This window comes from Aulostomus chinensis, chromosome 13, assembly GCF_037954235.1.
Source record: "Aulostomus chinensis isolate RoL2024-O1b breed Wild chromosome 13, RoL_Achi_v1.0, whole genome shotgun sequence".
Taxonomy (NCBI): domain Eukaryota; kingdom Metazoa; phylum Chordata; class Actinopteri; order Syngnathiformes; family Aulostomidae; genus Aulostomus; species Aulostomus chinensis.
Window position 1 is genome coordinate 10,337,653 of NC_141332.1, and position 22,326 is coordinate 10,359,978.

Here is a 22,326-nt window from a genome sequence, read left to right on the forward strand (position 1 = left end):
GCTGTGCTTTTGTCCTCCGAACTGATGGGGCAGAAAAAACAGGAAGTTGGCTTTCCTGTGCAGTGAAGGCAGCAGGCAGGAGGCCACCAGGTCAGCACAGCAGTGTCACTGTCTGCAAATGTGTCACTGACCCCCTGATTGACATGAAAGACAAACATCCCCCCCCGATGTGTGTTATTGTTGGATGACTGTGTGTGTCGTTGACAGTGGCCTACCACTTTGGTGGTGACAGCTTCATAATATTTGTCTTTGACATCAGCAGAATTAAACACTGAGTTCTGTTTTTGTTTTTTGGAGCACGTTATGGAGTCCTGATCATGCTGCAGTCACCTAATCAACCTCTGTGTTGAGTGTTGATCAGCTCATGTGTCCATTATGTCCATTATCGCTGGCAGCGATCAGTGGTACACTGTATGTTTCACTAACTCTCACAATCCTTGCCATTTATCCAACTATACAGCCAGGGGGAAGGTACACACACTAACCCATCCCGTAACGCCATGCCTCCATCCCCACCCCTACTACTTCATTTCTAATTTGTTGCTATTCTATGCACATTCTTTTACTCTCTCTCTCTTTGCCTCACACACTCATTTGCACACCGAGCAGAATAAATGGCCTGTGTCCTGCAGTCTTGCATAGCCAATTGCATGATCACATGTGCAGTGCGGGGCTGTTTTTCTGTGTTCAGGGTGACTTTGTCTTGGTGCACTGGGGGCTGGGGGGAGACACAATCAGTTCCAGAGTTTATATTTAACCAGGCTGGCAAAAAAAAAAAAAACATACAAGAAATCAAAGCACCATTGGCCTGGGGATTATTGTCCCCCTCATGCAGATAGAGATGGACATGACCCAGAAAGTGAAAGAGTGTTATAGATAAGGAGAGGTCAGTACAGGAGGAAGTATGTGCACGCTCAAAAATAGAGGTACCAGCATGTACCTAAAAGGGTGCAAATGCTTGTCGCTGGAAGGACGGGGGTGCCCTTGTGTACCCTTTTCTGTTTGTCAAAAGGTGCACTTCTGGCCTCTTGAAGATAAATATTGTATTCTTGAGATAGCAAAAGTACCTTGTGGAGAGCTCTTTAAAAGTACCTGCAAGTACAGAGGTATCCACAGCTCCATTTTTTGATTGAGTGGGCGTATGTTGCCTTTTTGCATTGCATGATAATAATACATCAATTCATTATCACCAGAGGAAAGCAGGCAGTGTGTGTGTGTGTTTGTGTGTGTGTGTGTGTGTGTATCAGTGTTTGTGTCAGTGTTTGTGTGTTTTGTTGTTGTAATTAAAGGGCAGGACTATACAAAGGCTCTTTGGAATGTTGACAAGTGAGTCCTCAGGTATGAGCTGAACTATAATACAAACCAGTCGACTGTGTCTTCACCTTCTGACTTTGGCTCAACAAACTGGTGCAACTGGTGTTGTAGAATGAGGAAATACAGTGTGTGCATTGTGGCACTAAATGGGAAGTTTAATCAAATGATTGCAAGGAATTAACATCTTTTTAAGGTTATGAAATTACTTCAATCATGACCTACGTCTACAATTTCAATCTTCATGTAGGCTGATTCTTGCATGAGGAGGGAGTGTGAGTGAGTGAGTGTGTGTGTGTGTGTGTGTGTGTGTGTGTGTGTGTGTGTGTGTGTGTGTGTGTGTGTGTGTGTGTGTGTGTGTGAGGAGGAAGGGGTGAGAGAGGAAAAAAGAGAGAGGGAGGCTGCACCCTTGTCCCAAAGAAATTATGGTGGGAGGAGTTAAAGCAAAAAAGAGCCTTCCTCAGTCAGTGACATGCTGTGTGAGACAGCCTCTGTTGCTTTCAGAGAGTACACACTCAGACTAAAACACAAACACTAACTTTCTCTTTGGAATGACAGTGAAGACTGACAGCAGCTGTCATGACATGGTGAGACAGCACACACAGGCCAACGCACACGTTCTGCCGCGCACATGAGGAATGAATTGAAAGGGGAGAGCTGGCAGCAGCAGAGAGGTAAGAGTTGCCATTTTTCTGCTTTCAGAGTGCTTCTAAAGTCTTGATGTGTGTCATAACGCTCACTCTGGTGAATTGCTTTAACTCTGCTGTACTTTGTACTGGTCACATAACCATAAAGTTACTCTGGTAAAGCCTTAAAGAGCAGTGAAATGTGTGTAGATTGGTAGAGGAAGCAAATGCTGAACAAATACGTTCACTCTACATCTCATTTTGAATCAAATCAAACCAAAAAGCCTGACTCGCAGTTCTACGGTGTTTGTTTGCAGAACAAATGCTGCTATGGGAAGAGTGTGGGAATCTCCCTGCAGGGAGCTCAGTCCTGGACACACAGGCATGAGAGAAGGCTAACAGGGGGGCTCATCTAAACTTAGAGCCCCTAACTCCTGTCTCATATTACCCTACCAAATCACAAACACCTCAAATGACCCCAAGCTCATATGTTTCTTATTAAGTTATTGTCGTGAAATGTACGCTTGGCTTCAGTCTATGTGGATTAAAGTAGTTGAGAGCCTGTGAGCTTGTGAATGTCAGTAAAGGTAACTCTGATTGTCTTTTATCGTGTGTATTGTTTGTATGAGGCTTCAATGAAGCTGTGCAGTCAGTCAAAAGAGGAAGAATTTTGATGCTCCAGCTGGCAGGAAACAGCACCCACAGGTGATCCAGAGGCTTGCACAGTTTGAATCTGTGTATGGTAGAAATGCTAACAGGTCTTTCCTTGCGAGTTCAAGTCAAGGTTGTCAGAAGTCACGTCTCACTCTTTATTTGCTTCTCTCTCCAGTTTCGTTTTTTGTTGTTGTTCTTTCTTTCAGTTTTTGTGTCAAAGTCAGGCAGAATGATTTGGCACAGCAATGTGGATGAGAAGGATAAAATATAGCAGTAGAAAAAACTCATCTTTAAAAGATATTCAGAAACTGAATCAAGTTAATGTCCCACAAAGCCAGGAGCAAGCTAACATGTTACTGATGCAACGCAGCTAAGACTAAACAAGTGTGCTGGCACTGGCGCCCGGGAAGTGCAGTAGTCTGTTATGTAGTCTATCAATGGAGGGGCTGCTCGTTCAGTTCCCTGTGTTGAATCAGCAAGGTTGGGCATCCGCGCAGACACACTGTCTGTTTGTCGGATACTGAATGAGAAAATGTGTCAGTCTGCACGCCTGCTTAGAGGCGGGGGAAACTTGGTGGAACGGGGGGATGAAAACTCCTTGCCATAAGGTGAAAAGATGCAGCTGACAGCTTCACATCCAACAGAGGAATCATGTTGAAGCATATTAGCTGCAGAGGGATGTGGAGCAACAACCAGGACAGCTCAAGAGGGCTGAATAACATTATCAAGGGACTGCTAATGCTGAAATTTGAAACAGTCAATCCAACATTCTTTATGCTAACATGAAAAGATGTTGCGTGTTCCAGTTCTTAAAGGTTTTACAGCAAGAGTTAGGACTGCAGCTGTGGCAATTCTGTGGCTGCACTCACTAGACTCAAGTTTAAGAGTACACATGGCAGGAGGAAATGACATTGAGCTCGTCAGGTAGTTCCTTAATGAATAAATACAGATTGTTGATAAATCCAAGCCGAGTCTCAAGTCGTGCATAAGACTTCAGCGTGACTCAAGTCCGAGTCTCCTACTGGTGGTTTGTTTTGCAATTTAAACAACTGCTGCTCCTCATGCAGCTTTGACTGCTGACAAAAGCCAAGCATGTGACTGCACATATCAGCCTCTTTTTATTAGATTAGACAGAATTAGTTACTCTATGAGAAACAAGCCTTAAGAGTGTCAGGATATGCCCTGACACACCTCTGGCCTGTTTACAGCTTTCTGCCCTCAATTCACACAGACGCATGCACAATTTCAATCAGCTGTCACATAAACAAGATAAAGAGACCGGTCCCAGACAAGAATATCAGCCTATTTGTCTCCCGGCTCATCTGTGTCCAAGCAGCAGAACGATTCTGTACACAAAGATGGGAAAACAAATTGTTTTCTGTGATTAGATGAGCAGCTGATCCCAGTCACAGAATCATGCAACGTGCACGGAGCTTCCCTCCCATGCCATCATCTCATGGATTTAGCTGACCTTTGCAAAAAGTTTAATCAGTAGACAAAGAGAAGCCATCAAGTAGGAAAGTCTTTTCTTGGAAGTCCAAGCCTCAAGTCTTTGGTCACAAGTCAAGCCAAGTCTACTACAAGCCTCCCTACTCTTCAAATTCAGCAGTTGTGCCAATTCCACAAATTGTGTTTTTCTCAAAATTTAATGTTAGTCAGCAGGTGGTGGCATGAGAATGTGAATGAAAGTTGGGAAATACCCATCTTAATAATTATATACAAATATTTAAGAAACACCAGTGAAATTCTGTTGATGTCACATCAGTCGTTACAGCTAAGCTGACGTGCTTTTGAACCTCGGTGTAAATTTGCATAACCACACAAGTGACTGACCTATTTGAATGTGTTCTTAGGTGCCTGATGAAAAGTGACATGGTTAATTCAGCATCTGACATAACAAATGATTTTTGAGGACGAGTCCAGATCTCAAACTTGAGTATTCATATCTGCCATTGACCTGCAAGACTGAACCCTTCGCATGAAAGTGTCCTATTCTGGTTAAACATAAAAATAGCAATATTTTGAGCGCAAAAAATGGTGCTGAAACATATTCACTACTAGTGTATCTCAAAGTGGATAGACTGTGTTTGGTCACATGGACCACATTCAGTAGTTCTGCTTGTTTCCCAGCTGCTTGTTCCCCATCAGATGACAAATGATTTGGTTTCCTTTGCCACAGCAGCTATTTGGGCATGCCAATTGCAGGCGTAATGAATAATATTAATGTGTCCTGTTCCATTTCAGCAGGCTCTGGTACTGTGCATGCTGCCCCGCATGATGGCTGTGGCACACTAAATAGGACGGGACCTGAATAAATTTGATCGGTTACACCTGTCTTTACCCTGCTGTGACATGACGGAGTGTCCTCTGACACCGCCTTCACAAATCAAAGCGTTCCTGAGGATAATGGTATTCATGATAAGTAAATGCAACTATGACAATCCTTTAAAGCTGTTCAAAAGTTTAAGTTCACTTAGAATTAGAAGTCTGACATCAGTCTAAAATACAGAAATTAATGCTCTATTTTCATATCAGAATTCATTTGTAAAGTGGCTTTTTCAAACAAATTTGCTTGCATATATAAAAAAGGTGATGATGTATTTCATATTCCAGTCAACAAGGCAGTTGTGGCTCTCCATCATGATGGAAAAGTGCAGTTTTATTTATTTGATTTGATTTTATCATCAGAAAGATTTCAAGGCAAAGTCTGCCTTCCTCCTCTGCACATTTAAGTTTAGCAACTTTAGAGACTAAGAGAGCTAATTTAATACAAGAAGGAGGTCATTTTTCAGTGCTGTTTGTCTATGTAGCATGTAGAATGTAACATGAGCCAAGAGGAATCCTTTCAAGTCTGAAGCAGATCTGTACAACAGCAAAACGTGTCATTTTTTTTTACATTGCGTTACACTGAGGTTGCACGGGTGTTTTGCATGTCATGTTTTTGTTCTTCTTTTAAACGCTTTTAACTTTCAGTGTTAAACTCCCTTCTTTTTGCAGCAGCTCAACAATTAGTTTATGTTATTCATCAGTAAAAAGTTAGAGGAACCTGTAGTATTTTGACTCAATAATAGCCTCCATAATTCTGTGAGCTTCTCAGGGTTCTTAAAGGTAATTTAGTTTATTAGTTTAGTTAAACAGGAACACTGTCTGGTATGAATATTGTTATCATTATTATTACACATCCAGACCAGGAAATACATAGCAAATGTTGCATGAGATTCTGGCACAAATACCATGTACATCAACATTTAAACTGTCTGCAGTTGACTGTCAATCTCATATAGGGGCTGACGTTTCAAGGGAGCTATTAGTGTATCTTTAGCCCTCTCTCTTAAATATTGAAGGTTCACATAGTGTAAATCAATGATTAGTGGTTCTTCATGTATAACAACATAATATATAGTGAGAGTGTGTTCTCTAGTGCCACCTAGTGGCCGCAGGAAGACGTGGTCCGATACTTCATGCAAAATCCAAATGTGATCAAGTTTCACCACCTTCTCCCTCTATGAAACTCACATCCTTGCTTATGGATGCTTGTTTCTCATTGGATTTGGCACGTGTCGGCTGGGTACCCTCGAGTTTACGGCGTGCGATGCGGATAAACTGATGCCTGATTTGTATCAGGAGGTACCTCTCAACCCCCCACCCTCTCTCTCTCCGTGACCTTCCCTGTCCCTTCGTGGCATTGCCTTACAGTGGATCAGCGATACATTACCCCAGCAGCTCACACAAAAGACACTCACATTGTCTTTGTGACACACATTCTGTGCATATTTGTCCCAGTCACACATAACACATAGGGGAACTCTCTCTGAGGCCTGCCCCCCACACACTCATACCAATCGGAGAGAGTGCTTTGTGCATTCACAGACTGACTGGGCAGCTACTGAGGGGAGAGAGAGGGTGGTGGGTGGAGGTAGATGGAGACAGTAGGATTACAAAGACACCCAGACAGATAAGAGGAGAGGACAAACACCACTAGCAAAGGGACTGAAGAGACACGTTCATTTACACCGAAAGGAGTGAGCAGGGCAGGAAAGGGAGTACAGAAATAGGAAGGGAAACAGGGCTTGTCCAGCAGAGAGGAAGAGAGCGAGTTGTTGTTGTTCAAGAGGCTGGGGGGGGACTGATGGGATGGCATTGATCCCTGGGAGCTGCCGCTTCTTGGGCCAGATGGCGTCTTGTTGCTGCAGACCATTGCTCGACTCTTCCTGCTGTGGACCCCTCATCAAAGTCTGCCTGTCCTCCTTCACAGGTCGGTCCCAGCCAGCTCTCTGTGCTACAACTGCACTGTCATGAGGCAGACTGCTACTTTCAGATAGGCAGGATTATAGGGCGACATGGGTAACACACTTAGCCAAGAAGGTAAAACAGGCATGAGTGTGTGTCCATGCTATTAAAGCATGAATGTGCCTGTGTTGGTGCTAACAGTGTTTTGTGTTGGAGGATGAAGCAGAATAGGCTGTTGTCCTCTTCAGCATAATGTCATGTTGCATTGTGTTGCTAAGTTGTGTGCTCCATTGTCCATTGTGAATGCTTTGCATCGGTGATAATACTGTTGTGTTTTTTGCACTGACACAGCATGTTGAAAAAGAGTCTGAACAGATTTCAATTGGGTTCACAGCATTTTTTTTTTTTTTTGAAATATATGTTTCTGAAAACGTGTTGACCCAAAAGTGCGCTTTTGGGAGTCAGAGCCCTGGCCAGCTGTGTGAGCCTGAAGGATTCTCTGACATCAGTGTGTGTCTCTTTGCCAGGCCTGTGTGTGTTCAGTGTATCCCCTCAAACCCTGGTAACTCCTCATACTAACATTTTGCATTTCTAGCGTGCTTCTCCACCCCCGGTGACATTAACTTCCTCACCTACCAAGCACGGATTTGTTCGTCCGAATGTATGAGAAGTATTTCACTGTCAAACCATGATTTGTTCCCCTTTACAGACATCTCTCCTGCTGAGCTGGACGCTCTTTGGAGGGAGCCACCGTACACTCTCGGGGGAACAAATGAACACTTCTCAGGAAATGGCATCATGACTGAAGGTAGAGTTTGTGGCAGAGAGTAAAACCATTCAATCAATTTGAAACCATATAATTATAAACCCCTCTTCTGGTTTGGATGTCAAGCAGTATTGCAGGGCTCATTTGAGAAGGATCTCTACTGCTGTCTCTGTGGTCACACACTGAGGAAATGTTTGGGACATCCTCCCTGCACAATGGAGCAAGCCAGGGGAAGCCTGACGCCTCTTTAATGCCACATGTATTCATCTGCCTGATATTTATAGGTTTAAAACCATTAAGAGCCTGTTTATGTGCAGAAGGGAACTTATTCTTTACACATAATCTAATTATATTATTACAAACTGGGCGTACGTCTGCAGTTTCCATTAGATATTTCCTCAACTACTTAGAAAAAGTCACAGATAAATAAAAGAGTTGTAGTAAGTGTTTCATTTCAAGTGGTAGGCAGAAGGTCAGCTTTCTGAGAGCAGTGTTGGGTAATCTATAAAGCTTAATAACATCCCCTCTCAAATGCAGCGGTAGGAATATCTTTGGAAAATGATAAATGGTGTCGATGAAGGGATTTCGGGACTGGGAGTTCTAATTCTTACCTCCAATATGCTCACCGCAGATATATTTTCCGACATGCACTGCAACAGCGAGCCATTGTGTGTCATCTGGTAACATTTCCAGTGAAATCTCATAGCCAGTCTGGCCTGGCTCGTGTGTTGTAACCTACTTTGAACAGCACGTTTGTTGACCCTCCTGATAAAATTGTTTCCACATATAACACACCTGTCTTTATCAGTCCAAACAACACAGAGTTTAGGAAACAGCGGACTTAGTCTTCTACTTGGTGTGTACTGGAAAGCAAAGCATGATATTTTTTTTGGCCTTGCATCAGAAAACTTGATCCAGCGCTTTCTGTCCTGAGGTTTTGTCTTCTGTCAGGTGCAGGTGAGGAGGATGAAGGCCCAGTGGTGGAGTCAGGTGAAGGAGGGACGGAGCCAGACAGCTACTGGAAGAGGAAGGAAGCCTTCTTTAGAGGAAGTACCGTGTCCCTGGGCGAGAAATTCTCCTCAGGTATGTTCACTGCTTCTCCTGACAAACTAACTTGAGACACGTCCTATGCATGTTGTATTCATGCATACTAATGAAGCATTTCCCATTTTCCTGTCTACTAATGTTTTATGCACTCAGCAGTTTAGCTCCATCCATCACATTCCCCCAGGTTCTTCCTTTCAAATGGATTTAAATGGCCACTCTGAGAGTCCAGTATGAAGCCTAATAGCTCCATTATTCCTCCGGGGACCAAACTTGTGCTCACAAAGCATCTCACCATAATGTAAACTCCAGTGGACAATAAACTCCTGAAAGTTCCGCCTCCTTACCACTACTACATTCTTGTTTTAGTTTATCTTTGTTATTTAGTTAGTTAGTGAGTAGTATGTGACATTCTTCTTCCGCTCGGGCACGGGATCTTTCTGTGTGGAGTCTCCATGTTCTCCCTGTTCCTGTGTGGGTTCTCTCTGGTACTCCAGCTTCCTCCCACAGTCCAAAGACATCAAGAGGGGACGAGGCTGATTGATGCTCTGAATTGACTGTAGGTGTGACTGTGAGTGTGAATGGTTGTCTGTCTCTATGTGTTGGTCCTGTGATGGACTGGCGATCTGTCCAGGGTGAACCCTGCCTCTTGCCCGTAGCCGCTGGGATAGGCTCCAGCCCCCCTGCGACCCTTGACAGGAATAAGCGGGAGAAAATGGATGGATGGATGGATGGATGGATGGATGGATGGATGGATGGATGGACATTCTTCTTCCCATAAACATTTGACATTTCTGCATAGAAATTTCAGAATTGACTGGACGAGTATGTTTGACAATGCAATCTCCCATGATCCCAAACTACTTCTCTATGTGATCACACTGCTGCCTTTACTTTGAGTGAAAGAGCAGCAGAAACTACATACTGTGCCTTTAAGAGTGATTCATGCCAGTGTTCATCTGTTTGTATCCTCAGAAATTGTGCTGTTGTTCACGGGGCAGCGGCGCTCCGGTGTGGACCCCGACCGGACCCTACAGGAGGCTCTGCGAACTCGACTCCGAGTGGTAGAGAGCAACAGCAAAGACGTCATCCAGCTCTTTAAAGTGAGTATCATTACAGACATTACTGACGCAGCAAACCTTTCTATTGAAGTAATGTGCATTATATTTTATAATGCCCTTTGTATATTGTATCCTGTTTGTTTGTGCTCTTAATGAGGATGGATATTGTGTCTTGCAGGACTTGTCTGCACGTCTGGTGTCTGTCCATGCAGAGAAAGATTGCTTTGTTCTCACATTTAAAACAGTGGAGGAAATCTGGAAGTTTTCAACTTACCTTGCACTAGGTAGGATGATTTGGGATTGTTTTGCATGACTTGTTACCCCATGAATTGGAATGTCTTGCTTTTGAATAGATTGTACCCTCACTACGTGCCACAGCGTTGACTGGTTAGCAGTAGTGGCACAAGTAGCAGTAGTATTTTAGCAACATCTCCTCACTTCCAGGCTATGTGGCTCGCTGCTTGGAGAACTTCCTGTGTGATCAATCCTTCTGGCTGGAACCAGAACTACTCAGTGACTTGGAGATCAATGTGACAGTGGATGAGGAGCATCTGGCCACCCTCTATCTGGGACTTTTACTGCAGGAGGGTGAGCAATATTACACACCCCTGTCATCTAATTGATGGTGGATGCCTCTTGAACATCAGCTTATAATATTAACGAATCTGTGTCTGTATGCGTGGCTCAATTATCTCAGCAAATGTAATCTGATTGATGCATACTTGATGGATGGAAAACTTGGCATGTGTGTTATTCGTACTCCATGGAACTGCCATGCTGAGTATGTGATGTCTGGGGTGTAAGGAAGGTATTATGACATCACACATAACAAGTTTGGGGAGGTGGAACGTGGTATAATCCATTCAATAACTGTAATTCTGTTTCTGTCCTAACTATGGCAACTATATAATCATCTTCCTTAAAGCAGTAATTGACTGCAGCTGTCTTTTGACCTCATTATTTCTATCCGTTTTTCTCTGACCCCAATTAACACTTCCAAAATCTATGGAGATGCAAAACTGCTTAAATGGACACCATAATTTCATTCAGTTGAGGAGCTCTTGTGCCACACAGACAGTAATCCGTACACTATAGTAAGCTTTTTAACAATCAGCAGTCCCATTTCTATTTATAACTGTATCTCCCCTTTGAATTCTAAATGTTACCCTCAACTTAATTTAATAAACTGGACAATATTTAAGCAGTTTGCCAGATTATTAACATGCTACAAAACTCAAAGCAAAGCAATATTATTATAATACTCCCGCCATCTTCAAGAATGTGTATTGATTTATTCCTCCCGGCTGTACAGAGACGTTTTTTCCCCTGGATATTTCCCTTAGGCAAAAGTGGACTGTAGTGCTGGCAAATAAGGAGAATTGCATTAACTTAATAGAAGGGGACATAAAACATCTATCATTTGCCAGTGACTGAATGAGGGCACAGATGCAGTTTTGCTGATCTTTTAACTTAAGTGTAGTGACTTTTATTAACAACAACAAAAAAAAACTTGGACTTTTTCATTGAGTCAGTCTGTGTGTTTGGGGGTTTATATAAAATCTATAAGGGTTAACGAACCTTCGTCCTCTTTGCAGGATCCTTCTTTGCTAAGGCGCTATTCACCAGAAGTCAGCAGAATGAAGATGATGAGGAGCAGTTGTCATTCAAAAAGAACGACCTGCTAATGGTGAGGGATACGGGGCAGGACAGCATGTGGGAGGGCACTATGCTCTCCACAGGACAGCATGGACTGGTGCCAGTCAACGCCATGCAGCCGCTGCCTTATCCTTTCTATCAGTGAGTCGGCCTTTGGGTCTTCATAACTTCTTTTCGAAAATACTCAATAGTTGAAGAAAGAGTGGACCTTGATGAATACATCACATGTGAGGTGGTATGTTTTTGTTAAACTATAATGCTGTTTGGTCAGGTGGTTCCTGAGGAAGTACCCTGGCCATGTCGGATGCTCTCCAACTGAAAAGGAACCATTTGAACATCCACTTGGTTGAAACATACAGTTATTATTAAGAAGAATATTATTCGTATATATCAAACCAGCACGTGTATTACGTGTTTAATGCCATTTTCTTTATCAAATACCTCAGTGACAGGCTCATGTGTGGCCGTGGTTGACTACAGTCCAGTCGGCCATGATGAGCTTCAGCTGAGTCAAGGTGACATCGTAGAGATCCAGGGTCTACTCGTTCGAGGCCTGGGTGTATTCATAGCAAAACACACTTCCACAGGACACACAGGCTTTGTGAACAAAGCCCATGTCAAGCCTCTGGACACCATACCTCTGTAAGTGGTCGTTCGTGGTTGCATGATGTTGTAAATCATCATAAATCCACATTAATTCCATCAAGTTTATCTTTTATGTAGTTTGGTGAATCTGCAGTCTGGACGGGATGGATTGGTTGAGGGGGCTGGGGCTGGGACACTACTGACATGATAATGCTGCCTTTGTTTCTTTTAGAGACAGACAACTGGTCTTTTTGACTGAGGAGGAGAAGGCCAGCCTGGCCCAGATTAACCCATGCAGCTCTGAGCCGAGTGACAGCAGCCTACTGGAAAGACTTTTCTCCTCTGACATCAGCTCTGTGTACAGGCTAGGTAAAACTCAAGAGAGGTTATGTTTGGGAAAGGGTGGGGATGTGCCACCGAGCTTCAAGGCATATTTGTTTGATTTGCACCTCCTGTTTGTTTGTTGTCGAAATAGCAGGAATGTTTGTAATTCATTCTGAGATAATTTACCTACCCTCAGCTGATTTGTGTCCTGTGTTTCCAGATAGACTGGATGAATCTGACTTCATGTACATTAGGAGTCGGCCAAAACATGGTAATTCTTTACATTTAATTTCGCTTAATGCATTGAAATGACCAGAATGAAATGTATGAACCCCTTCGCGTGTCTCTATTCAATTCTATATCTTCTTCCCAGATCATAAGGTCCTTTCAAGTGCCCGCCAGAGTGTCATGTCAGACAAAAGTGGAGGGATGCCCCCATATCACTCCTCTCCTCGCCCCTCATTCTCTCACTCTTCTCCTCGTCTGTCCATCTATCACTCCCAAAATCCTCTCCCACAGGAGGGGGAACGTCTGTCGTTCACTCTCGATGACACATTCAGAGAAATGGATGAGTTCCAGGAGGACCCACCTCTCTTCTTGGAGGAGAACAGCTGGGAGGGGGAGGAGTCAGAGCTCAGTGACCCCACACTGACCCTGCTCAACAAAGATAACTTTCAGGTCAGGAAAGTCCTGTCTCAGCCTGCCTGTACTTATTGCAAGCCCAAAAACTAAGCCTGTTGTATATCATGGAGCAAATGGTCATCTTTGAGGGATTTGTTTTATTCATATGTCCGAAAAGCTAGTTTGTGTCAGTCTAATATATAGTCACAGTTTTTTTCGACTGAATTTCCAAGATTTATACGTATCCTTGCTGTTTAAGTCTTGGCTGATTGAACAATATTTTCAAATTTTGTCAGTTTGAGTCCAAAATGATGAGCCAGGACTTGTTGTGTCTGATTATAATCTGTTGAATGGTTAAGTTAGATGCCAACATATATTCCAGTTTTTCCCAGAGTACCAGGTTTAACACTCCAAACAAGAGATGTAGTTTAAAAAACAAACAAACAGCCAATTTAAATCATTTGTTTGCTTTCACAGGAGGACTTCCTGCCCCTGTACGACCTGCAGTGTTCCTTCCTGTGGATGACGTTCAGTGGGAAGAGTGAGACTGAGGTGTCAGGGCATCTCGAGACTGTCAGGGAATGTGCCAAGAGGATGGGCCTACAGTGGGCACATCGACGGGCATGTTTTCTCCTGGGAAGACTCTGTGCCAGGAAGCTAAAGTTCTCACAGGTTTGTTCAATATCATCCCATAAATAAAAGGCTGAAATACAGTAATTTAAACATTTTGAGATGACAGATTGTTATTTGATTTTGCAACTCTTGTTGAGGCCTACATCCAATATCATCTCCTACATCTAACTTTCCTCTCATTATCAGGCACGTGTGTACTACGAGGAAGCCCTGAGTGTTTCTGTGGGCAGTTTCTCAGACACCCCGCTCCTCATCGCTCTATTAACCAATCTCACCGCAGTCTACTTGAAGCAACGTATGACGGACAAGTTGCCTCAGACCCTGGAGAAAGCCAGCGCCCTCCTCCTTTGTCTCCCAAGCCACACCTACACATCCTCAGACGAGGTTGAACTCCTCAAGCTGCTCCTGAGAAGATCAGTGGTGATGGGGGACAAGTACCTGGAGGCCCGCATCTGCTACCTCATTTCTAGCCTCTTCCTGCTCCTCAGAAAGACCGATGATGCCCTCCCCTTTGTGGAGCGATTGCAATTTCTCTCAGTGACTCTCTCTGCCCCGGAAGGGCAGCCCATAGTTCCTTTGGACCTGAACTGGCTCATGAGCTTGCTCTATCATCGTAAATACATGCCTTACCTAGCACTGGCCTCTCTGAGCCTGGACTCAAGGCAAGACCACTCCCTCCCTGAAGCCTTCCATAGGGTTGAGTTGTTTATCAGGAACTCTGTTCGCCTGAACCCATTCTGGAAGGAAGGAACCTCCCTGCTCCCTGCCCAGATTGTGGTTTACCTTCTGCAGGCGTTGGGCATAGCTGAGAAAGAAGGGGACCTCAAAATTCGGAGGGACCTGTGTCTGGGCTTGGCCTCAGTTTATCAGCAGTATGATGCTCTGGATAAAGCAGTGTGCTGCGCTCAACAGGCAGTGGAGACAGGGGCCCACATCAACGAGGAGGAGGGCTTTGAGGCGTCTGTGCTGCTAGGGTGGCTGCTGGTGTTGACAGGTCAGGCTGAGAAGGCTCAGAGTGTCCTTCAGCCTCTGCTCATATCACTTCAGGTACAGGAAGAAATACGACTCACATGCCCATTTTCCTCTTTTACTCTGAATTCTAACTATATATTACCTGTTTCACCAGGGCACAGACAGTTCCACTCAGCGAGGCGTCATCCACAACCTCTTTGCCTTGTGTCTGAGACGACAGGGCATTGTCCAGGAGGCTGGCTGGCATCTCTACTCTGCCTTGGTAATATCCAGGGAAAGTGGAAATCAGAGAAACCAGGCGCTTGCTCTGGCAAACCTGGGCTGTCTAGCACTTGATGTGGGCGCATCTTCAGTGGCAGAGCGTTTCTTGGTCAGGTCAGATATCTTCCTTATTATCTGTCTTCTAACTTATATAATGAAGAGGTGGTGACAAGAAAATGTTGACTGGGAGTTATTTAACTTCCTCGTTATCTTGCCAGATCTTTACACCTTTTTATGGAACTCTGGGAAAACCCCACAGATGAGGAGCATGTCCAAACCTACCTTTGGTTGGGGCGGAGCTACAAGGACAGGGGGAAGAGTCAGGACAGCAGGGCGTGTTATGAAATGGGGCTACTGATTGCGCTACACGCTAGGAACTTGCACAGTAAGTACCAGTAAAAATATTAACAACATAACCATTACCGGTATACACTTGAAGTCACATCACATAAGTTCCTCTGTTGTACTGCATAAAAGAGACCTTCACATCCTGTGTTTTTGACGTTTCTTCAGAAAATCAGTCATAAACACATGTTTTTGTTATATGGAAACTATATGGAGCACAGATGAAAAACAAATTTTCACTGCTCTCTAGTGGACAAAATATGTTATAACAACATCAAACATATAATTTCTGTTTTGCAATGTGATAACTCCAATTTATGCCGATAGTTACATCGTCGTTAGCTGAAAATGCCCAAACATTTTAGCATCGTTCAATTATTTCATCATAGGTCAAATGGTGGTGGCCAAGGTGCTGAGCCGGCTGTACTCGGATATGTTGCTGTATGGTCAAAGTATTGTCTACTACGAGCACTGTGTGTCTGTATCCCGAGAATTGAAGGACAAGAGACTGGAGGGAGAATACCTTGAAATCCTCAGCAGTTTTTACCTCTTACTAAATACGGAAAAGTAAGTTTTACACCACCCCCCCCCTCACACACACATACACACACACACACACACACACACACACACACACACACACACACACACACTCGTCATCTATCCCCCATCTACTTTAAATGATTAAAAGAGTTCTAACTGGGTTGTGTGATGCAGATCATCTCGTAAGTCTCTGGACTACACCAAGCAAAGTCTAAGGATTTCTATTGATTTGGGTAAAAGAGAAGAAGAGTCAGAGACCTGGCTGCAGGTGGGACGGATCTATTATCTCATCCATGAGGATGAGCTGGCTGACATGTACCTGCAGGTGAGAGGGGGAGGGTCAAGTATGGATGTGGGGACAATGTAGCTTTGCTGGTTTTGCTCTTTGTTATCCTCAAAAAGTCACTGTTTTTATCAAATCCTCATTGAGCTGCTGCTGATTACCGCTGCATTTTCTGTAACTTGCTTTCACATCTGTATCAAAATTTTTGAAAATAAAAATCACTGAAATTGCATTTGGTGGATGGATGTACAACTGGTATGATCAAAGAGGGGAGAAGTAATGAAATACAAATACTTAGTTACAATACTTCAGTATGTTTCGTTGTCTACACAGTATTGACTCTTTTGGATCGTTACCTCCTCATTTTAATACATGATTTTGTCATTTCTCTGGCTTACATTTTTAAAACAGGTTTCAGATTGACTTAAATCAACATCAGGACCAAGCAAAAACTTGCTGTGGAATTAATACTCATTATTTCTGTCATGAGAGTTAAGCGGTCTTCTAATAATATAATATTATAAACAACTCGTTTACAAGTAAATATATTCCTGTTTTATACAAATATCTGTATAATAATACATAATGTAATATCTAAGTTATGTGTTCTTTTGCCACCTCTGTGGATTGGATTGGCAGGCAGCAGTGAAGACTGCTCTGAGGATGAATGACGCTCATTTCTCCATGAGTATCTATGAGGAGGCAGGAGATGTCTACTTTAAAGGCCAGAGGAACCGCATGGCCTCGCTGCCTTTCTACAGGGTAAGAGAAACTACAGTATAATATGTATCCCGAATTTAGATTGTCAGAAGGGAAAGTTTTGGTTTTAATCTGTTTTTCCTTTAAAGTATTTTTTCTCGCCCCTCCTCTGATCTCATTTGCACAATTATTGTGTTTCAGGATGGCAGTCTGCCATTTGCACGATGCATCAAGGATGTTCATTCAGAGTTCCGCTTGCTGGGCAAGCTGACAGAACTTTTGATGAAACAGGGCGACCAGGAGGAAGCTCTGCAGTATGCAACGCTGGCTGTCCAGATCGCTAACAAAACAGGTACAGAGTTCGAGCTTACTACGTCAATGTCATGCGATTGTCTGAATGATTTTAAAGATGAAAAGACAGTTACAGTGGCGACAGTTCAGCTGAGAACATCATTGGTGTTCGTAGGTGTGCGCATGAATGAGAGGACAGCCTACCATCGACTAGCAACAGTCTACTACAGCCTGCAGCAGTATGAGATGGCAGAAAACTACTACCTCAAGTCCCTGTCGCTTTGTCCGCCCATCCTGGAGCACCCAAAGGAGGCTCGCTACTACACCCAGGTCTACTGCAGGCTGGGTGACCTAACTCTGCACAAGCTCAAGGTACAGGATGCCACACTGCTGCTCAGTGACATAAACACTGTTGTAACTGATGTGTTCATAATACTTGTGGCACAACTATACAAGATTAAGAAAATGATGTGCTATTTGAAATATGGCAGGTTGTGAAACCAAAAATGCATTTTTTTTTCTCAAGGTAAACCTGATTTCCTGAAGTGTTCAGGAGTGTTTAAATCATTTTTGCTTTCTGTTTTTCAAAATTATTTTCTATTCATCTCAATAAAATGTTCGTGTATTATTTTAAGCCGTTCGTGAAAGAGGTAGCGGAGACAGGGCAAACAAACAAAAATAAAAACCCAAATAAATACTCCTCACAGTATATACATTTCTATTTCTCTACAATGTTCTCAAATTTATGAATGTTCATGTCAAAAACAGATGTGAAAAATCCAGAAAAGAACCAACCAGAAGATCAGATTTTAATTTTGATGACATGTTTCCTCTGACACACGTTCTGTGCTCTGCTTCCAGGATGCATTTGATGCTGTGGGTTATTTCCAGTTGGCTCTGGCAGCTGCCCTGGAAGACCACGCTAACCCTGAGGCTCTGTATGTGGTGTACATGAAGCTGGCCGAAATCCATGGCAACCACATGCCCGATACTCAGCTGTGCCAAGTTTACAGAGACAGAGCCCAGAGTCTGAAGAGAGTCCTGGCTGGAGAGCAAAACTCTGCTATTAACATGAATGATGCAGACACAGAGTCTGGCCAAATGGAGGAAAACGTTGATCTGGAACATACAGAACATTCAGATAAGGGAATCTTCACTTCTGCAGCTGCAAATGAAAACTGTGAGTTATTTCCAAGGACTTGTATGATGCAGGATGAACACGATGACCCTGCAGAGAATCATCCTCCTGATAAAGACAGTTCTTCCGTGGAAGCCTCAGGATCGGAGACAGAAACCATCGCCAGTGATAGTAATTTCACAGAATCATTTGACACAGCAAAGGAGCAGATGTCAGACTCCAGCAGCTCCACGGACACTTTACAAACTTACCAGACTCAAGCAGAGGAGAACGGTTTAATCAAAGGCCTCTCAGTCTTTGTACCTGATCAAATGCCTCTTAATCACACATGTGACATCAGTAAGAACCCCATGAAAGAAACGGGTATAGATTCAGACCGTCATCGGGAAGAAGGTAATCTTGACGGCAATCAACATGAGACTGACCAAAAAGAGACTGAAAATAAAAGTGTGGATTTAAAATAGATAAATCATCTCCCAGAGTCACTTTACGTTCTTCTCTGACATTTCCATCACCTGGTCACATGACTGGCGGCCAGTTAACAGACGTTCCAGCCATATAAGGCACTTATTGTACAAAAGACGATGTCAATACTGTAAAGTTTTCAGAGATGTAGCCATTTTACAGCATGTGCCTTTTTCTATAATGTAGTCTGCGGTTGGCACAGTGCATTTTCTTGTAATACACTGTATGTTTTCTAATTGTTTTGTTGTATCAATGGAAGAGATGTCTGAAAACATGAACATTGTGTTGGCTGATTTATAAGGAAGTAGCAGAGTAATCAAGGTGGAAATAAAACCCTAGAGGAAACATAAAAGAGAGAATGGCATTGAAAACAGTTCTGGGAACAGAATTTATAGGAAGGACACACCAAGATACCTTATAATGGTAAAACCAACAATGCGATTGTCTTTCTTATAAAACTGTTTAGTGTGTAAAAATGAAAAAGAACTGAAAACTGGATGGAGTGTACACTCTGACTCCATATACAGTTTTCTTCAATGCGGATGGCATTTCAACCCTCCGGCAATTTAAAAAAAATACAAACAAATGTGCATGATAAGCATAATTTCAATCTGATTTAACATCAGTATTGATCACAATATGAATAAAGTATCAAATTATCTATTTCAATTTATCTATGTAGATCTATTATCTAGCTATTGTCTATTTCTTCTTGGCACCTGCACCAAAAATGTTACTCAGTCCTTGCCAATATTTATTAGGATTTATTGGTTGTTGGTCTGGGTCTTCTTGTGGTTTGAACAGAAATTTTGTTGGATATGATTAGAGGAAGGAAGAAGGAGGACAGGTACATTTGTTGTTCTTTTGATTTTATGTACAGCGTTACAGGTGTGATTTTTATGATCATGCATGAGTAGGAAATGTTGTACACAAACCCTGGTGTGGAAGAATATTACTACGGACATTACTACACAGGTAGGAGAAAACAAACCTAACACACAGGGGTTTTAACAGTCTGAGATTATATGCCATACAAACATGTTTATTTTTACCCCACATCACTGCAGCTGCAACATAGATGTTCTTGTTATCCGATAGCTTCTGAAACGTTCCACCGAGTAAAGAAGCAGCACTTTTTTTTTTTTTTTACATGATATCTAGAAAGTACCTCAAGAGAGAGCTCAGTCTGTAGGATGGTGTTATTCTTCATTTGAACCACGAGAGGGCATTAAAAGACAATTCCTGGTTCTGGCTTGTGTCAGCAGCCTTTTATAACAGGCAAGGGAGAAGTGGGCCCTGAGTCCTCTCAGCAGTGTGGACAGTGTGACATGGGGATCGTGATTTTAAAAACTACTCCCATGCTAAAACGGTCAAACTGGGTTGGTGCATAAATTAATCTACATTTTTGAAGATGTAGGCTAATAGAATAATAAAACATTCACAAATGTTTCAGGTAATAGACATGGAAAACAGCAGCAATCATGATAAGAGAGGAAAGCTTCAGCAGGATTACCTTATAATAAGCAACAAGCCAAAGCAAAGAATGTTGAATGCATGATCTGCATGCTGAACAGCTCTGTCTGCCAACTGGGACTTCTTCCTTCCCCCAAAAGGCCTGAGTTTAACACAAGTTCAAAACGCGTCCAACTGTGCCAAAACAAGCACTGAATTGTTCTTCCTTTTAAAGTATTCCCAGGGTTACTTTCAAATGATCTTTGGGGACTTAACAAGTTTATGCTCAACACTGGATTGTATACTCATGGCCGTACAGAAGCTCATTCATATAAACAGCAGGGAAAAAAAATCCCCGCATGGTTGGATTTTCTCACGTGGCCCAACAGCTCTAAAATGATGAATGGAATCCAAAGGGAGAGGAGACATCCCCTAAGAATTATATTAGTAAAGGACACTTAAATGCCTTAGAAAAGGTTGTTTGAAAAATAAAACATCTGTGGTGGCTAAGTAGCCAACATGTGACTTAATGACTTTCTCCTCTATATTAGTCAGCAGAGAGAAAGTAAGAAATACATATTAAAAAAAACAGAAACAAAAAAAACTCACCCCTCGCTACTGCTTTTCTGATCCGTTCTGTACACTCACTTTCAAGCTCTGATGACAAAATTGGATGGATTTAAAAAAAACTGTTACTGCATCAATTTACAGTGAAAAGACCCAAAGAGCGAGAAAAACCACAGTATTATGTGTAAGCTCAGGTGTTCATGATGGATGCAATGATTCCACAGGGGAGGTATAAAGTTGTAGGATTATTACAATTTCTAAAACCACTCATCGTAATAAACAGGATGAGAAGGACAGGGTTCTGGGAGGTACTGTGCAAATGAGATGTGGAGACACCTACATGAGGTAAAAAAGACAGGTCATCCAACTTAGCTGCAAATGAAAATTTTACAAGCTAGTTGATAGCTTTAGAACGAGAGCGAGAGGAAAGGGGGAGCTGCCTGTCATTTTTGTTGCTATTAGAAGAATAAGAGGGAGTTACAGGGCTTAAAGGTGATAACAGGGTAGGTGTTTTTTTTATTGCTGATGAGCAGTTGTCATGCTCAGTACGACATGTGCGACAAGGAGGAAGAAACGAGAGAGAATGAGACAAAACTGCCGGGAGAAGCCGCAGGACCCCAACCACAGAGGGGACTACTGCTACTAAACTTCTATTGTGGTAAATGGCTCTTTCACAAAACTTATGGGATGCTCAATAATTGGCCACAGTGGTAAATAATAATGTCAATTAAAACTATTAATAATTAACTGTGTGTATTAGTGGTTCGAACAAAACTTTTCTTCCTAAGTTCTCAATAGAGCGTAATGTGGCCTGTACTCATTCATCAGCTTCAATGGAAGATGCATTGTATTTATGCATTATCATTTTAGGGCTGCATAATATGGTAAAAAAAAAAAGTAATAATGGAGATCATTTTGACAGATATGATTCAGTCAGTGGGCGGCACGGTGGTGCAGTGGTCAGCACTGTCGCCTCACAGCAAGAAGGTTCTGGGTTTGAGCCCCGGCTCGATCACAGGATCTTTCTGTGTGGAGTCTCCATGTTCTCCCTGTTCCTGTGTGGGTTCTCTCTGGTACTCCAGCTTCCTCCCACAGTCCAAAGACATCAAGAGGGGACGAGGCTGATTGATACTCTAAATTGACCGTAGGTGTGACTGTGAGTGTGAATGGTTGTCTGTCTCTCTGTGTTGGCCCTGAGATGGACTGGCGACCCGTCCAGGGTGAACCCTGCCTCTCGCCTGAAAGCTGCTGGGATAGGTTTTTTTTTCACACTTTGTATATTTACCCCACATCACTGCAGCTGCAACATAGATGTTCTTGTTATTCAATCGTTTCCGAAAGGTTCCAGTAAGTAAGCTGCTGGGATAGGCTCCAGCATGCAGGCTCTGCACAGAAAGATCCTGTGCTTGAGCCAGGACTCAAACCCGGAACTTTCTTGCTGTTCTTGCTCCTTTTGCCTCGGTGGCTGCTTATTTCAGTTCCAATGACATCACAGGCAAGATCTGCCACTGCCGTCTTATAGCCTCAATAAGTTCAAATTGAATAACCGGTGGCTTGTGGTGAATCTTGAATGTGTCTGGTAGGATGCCTTCTCTCTGTCTCGACAGTTTCACTGCAACAGGTTCTTGCTGACAGACGTCTCCTCTGGGGTTTTGATGTAAATCTAAAGTAAATGTCTGGAAAGGTGAAATTTTCTTTGGAACACTGTGTTCTTTCCAATTCAAAGTCAGCATGCATAGTCCTGCACATTTTTGGCATTTTGGATACTTCACAAACACAGTTCTCTACACTCAGTTAGA

General features: G+C 42.9%; 1 protein-coding gene across 5 annotated transcripts; it reads left to right on the forward strand.

Moving 5' to 3' along the window:
• Positions 1-1,770: 1,770 nt before the first annotated feature.
• sh3tc2 (SH3 domain and tetratricopeptide repeats 2) lies at positions 1,771-19,098 on the forward strand. 5 transcript variants are annotated; one of them, XM_086223100.1, is made up of 22 exons: positions 1,771-1,985; positions 7,531-7,629; positions 8,539-8,670; positions 9,607-9,734; positions 9,871-9,976; positions 10,137-10,280; positions 11,288-11,489; positions 11,620-11,693; positions 11,795-11,990; positions 12,166-12,302; positions 12,478-12,528; positions 12,631-12,935; positions 13,356-13,550; positions 13,698-14,558; positions 14,638-14,858; positions 14,963-15,129; positions 15,479-15,656; positions 15,807-15,957; positions 16,555-16,677; positions 16,816-16,966; positions 17,081-17,277; positions 17,767-19,098. In XM_086223100.1, the coding sequence occupies exons 1-22, from the start codon at positions 1,943-1,945 to the stop codon at positions 18,505-18,507; spliced, it is 4,602 nt and encodes a 1,533-aa protein (XP_086079226.1). In that variant the 5' UTR covers positions 1,771-1,942; the 3' UTR covers positions 18,508-19,098. The 5 variants fall into 5 exon arrangements, with proteins under 5 accessions (XP_086079226.1, XP_086079227.1, XP_086079224.1 ...); XM_086223101.1 differs by having other exon boundaries at positions 8,545-8,670; XM_086223098.1 differs by lacking the exon at positions 1,771-1,985 and adding an exon at positions 6,243-6,846.
• Positions 19,099-22,326: the final 3,228 nt, after the last annotated feature.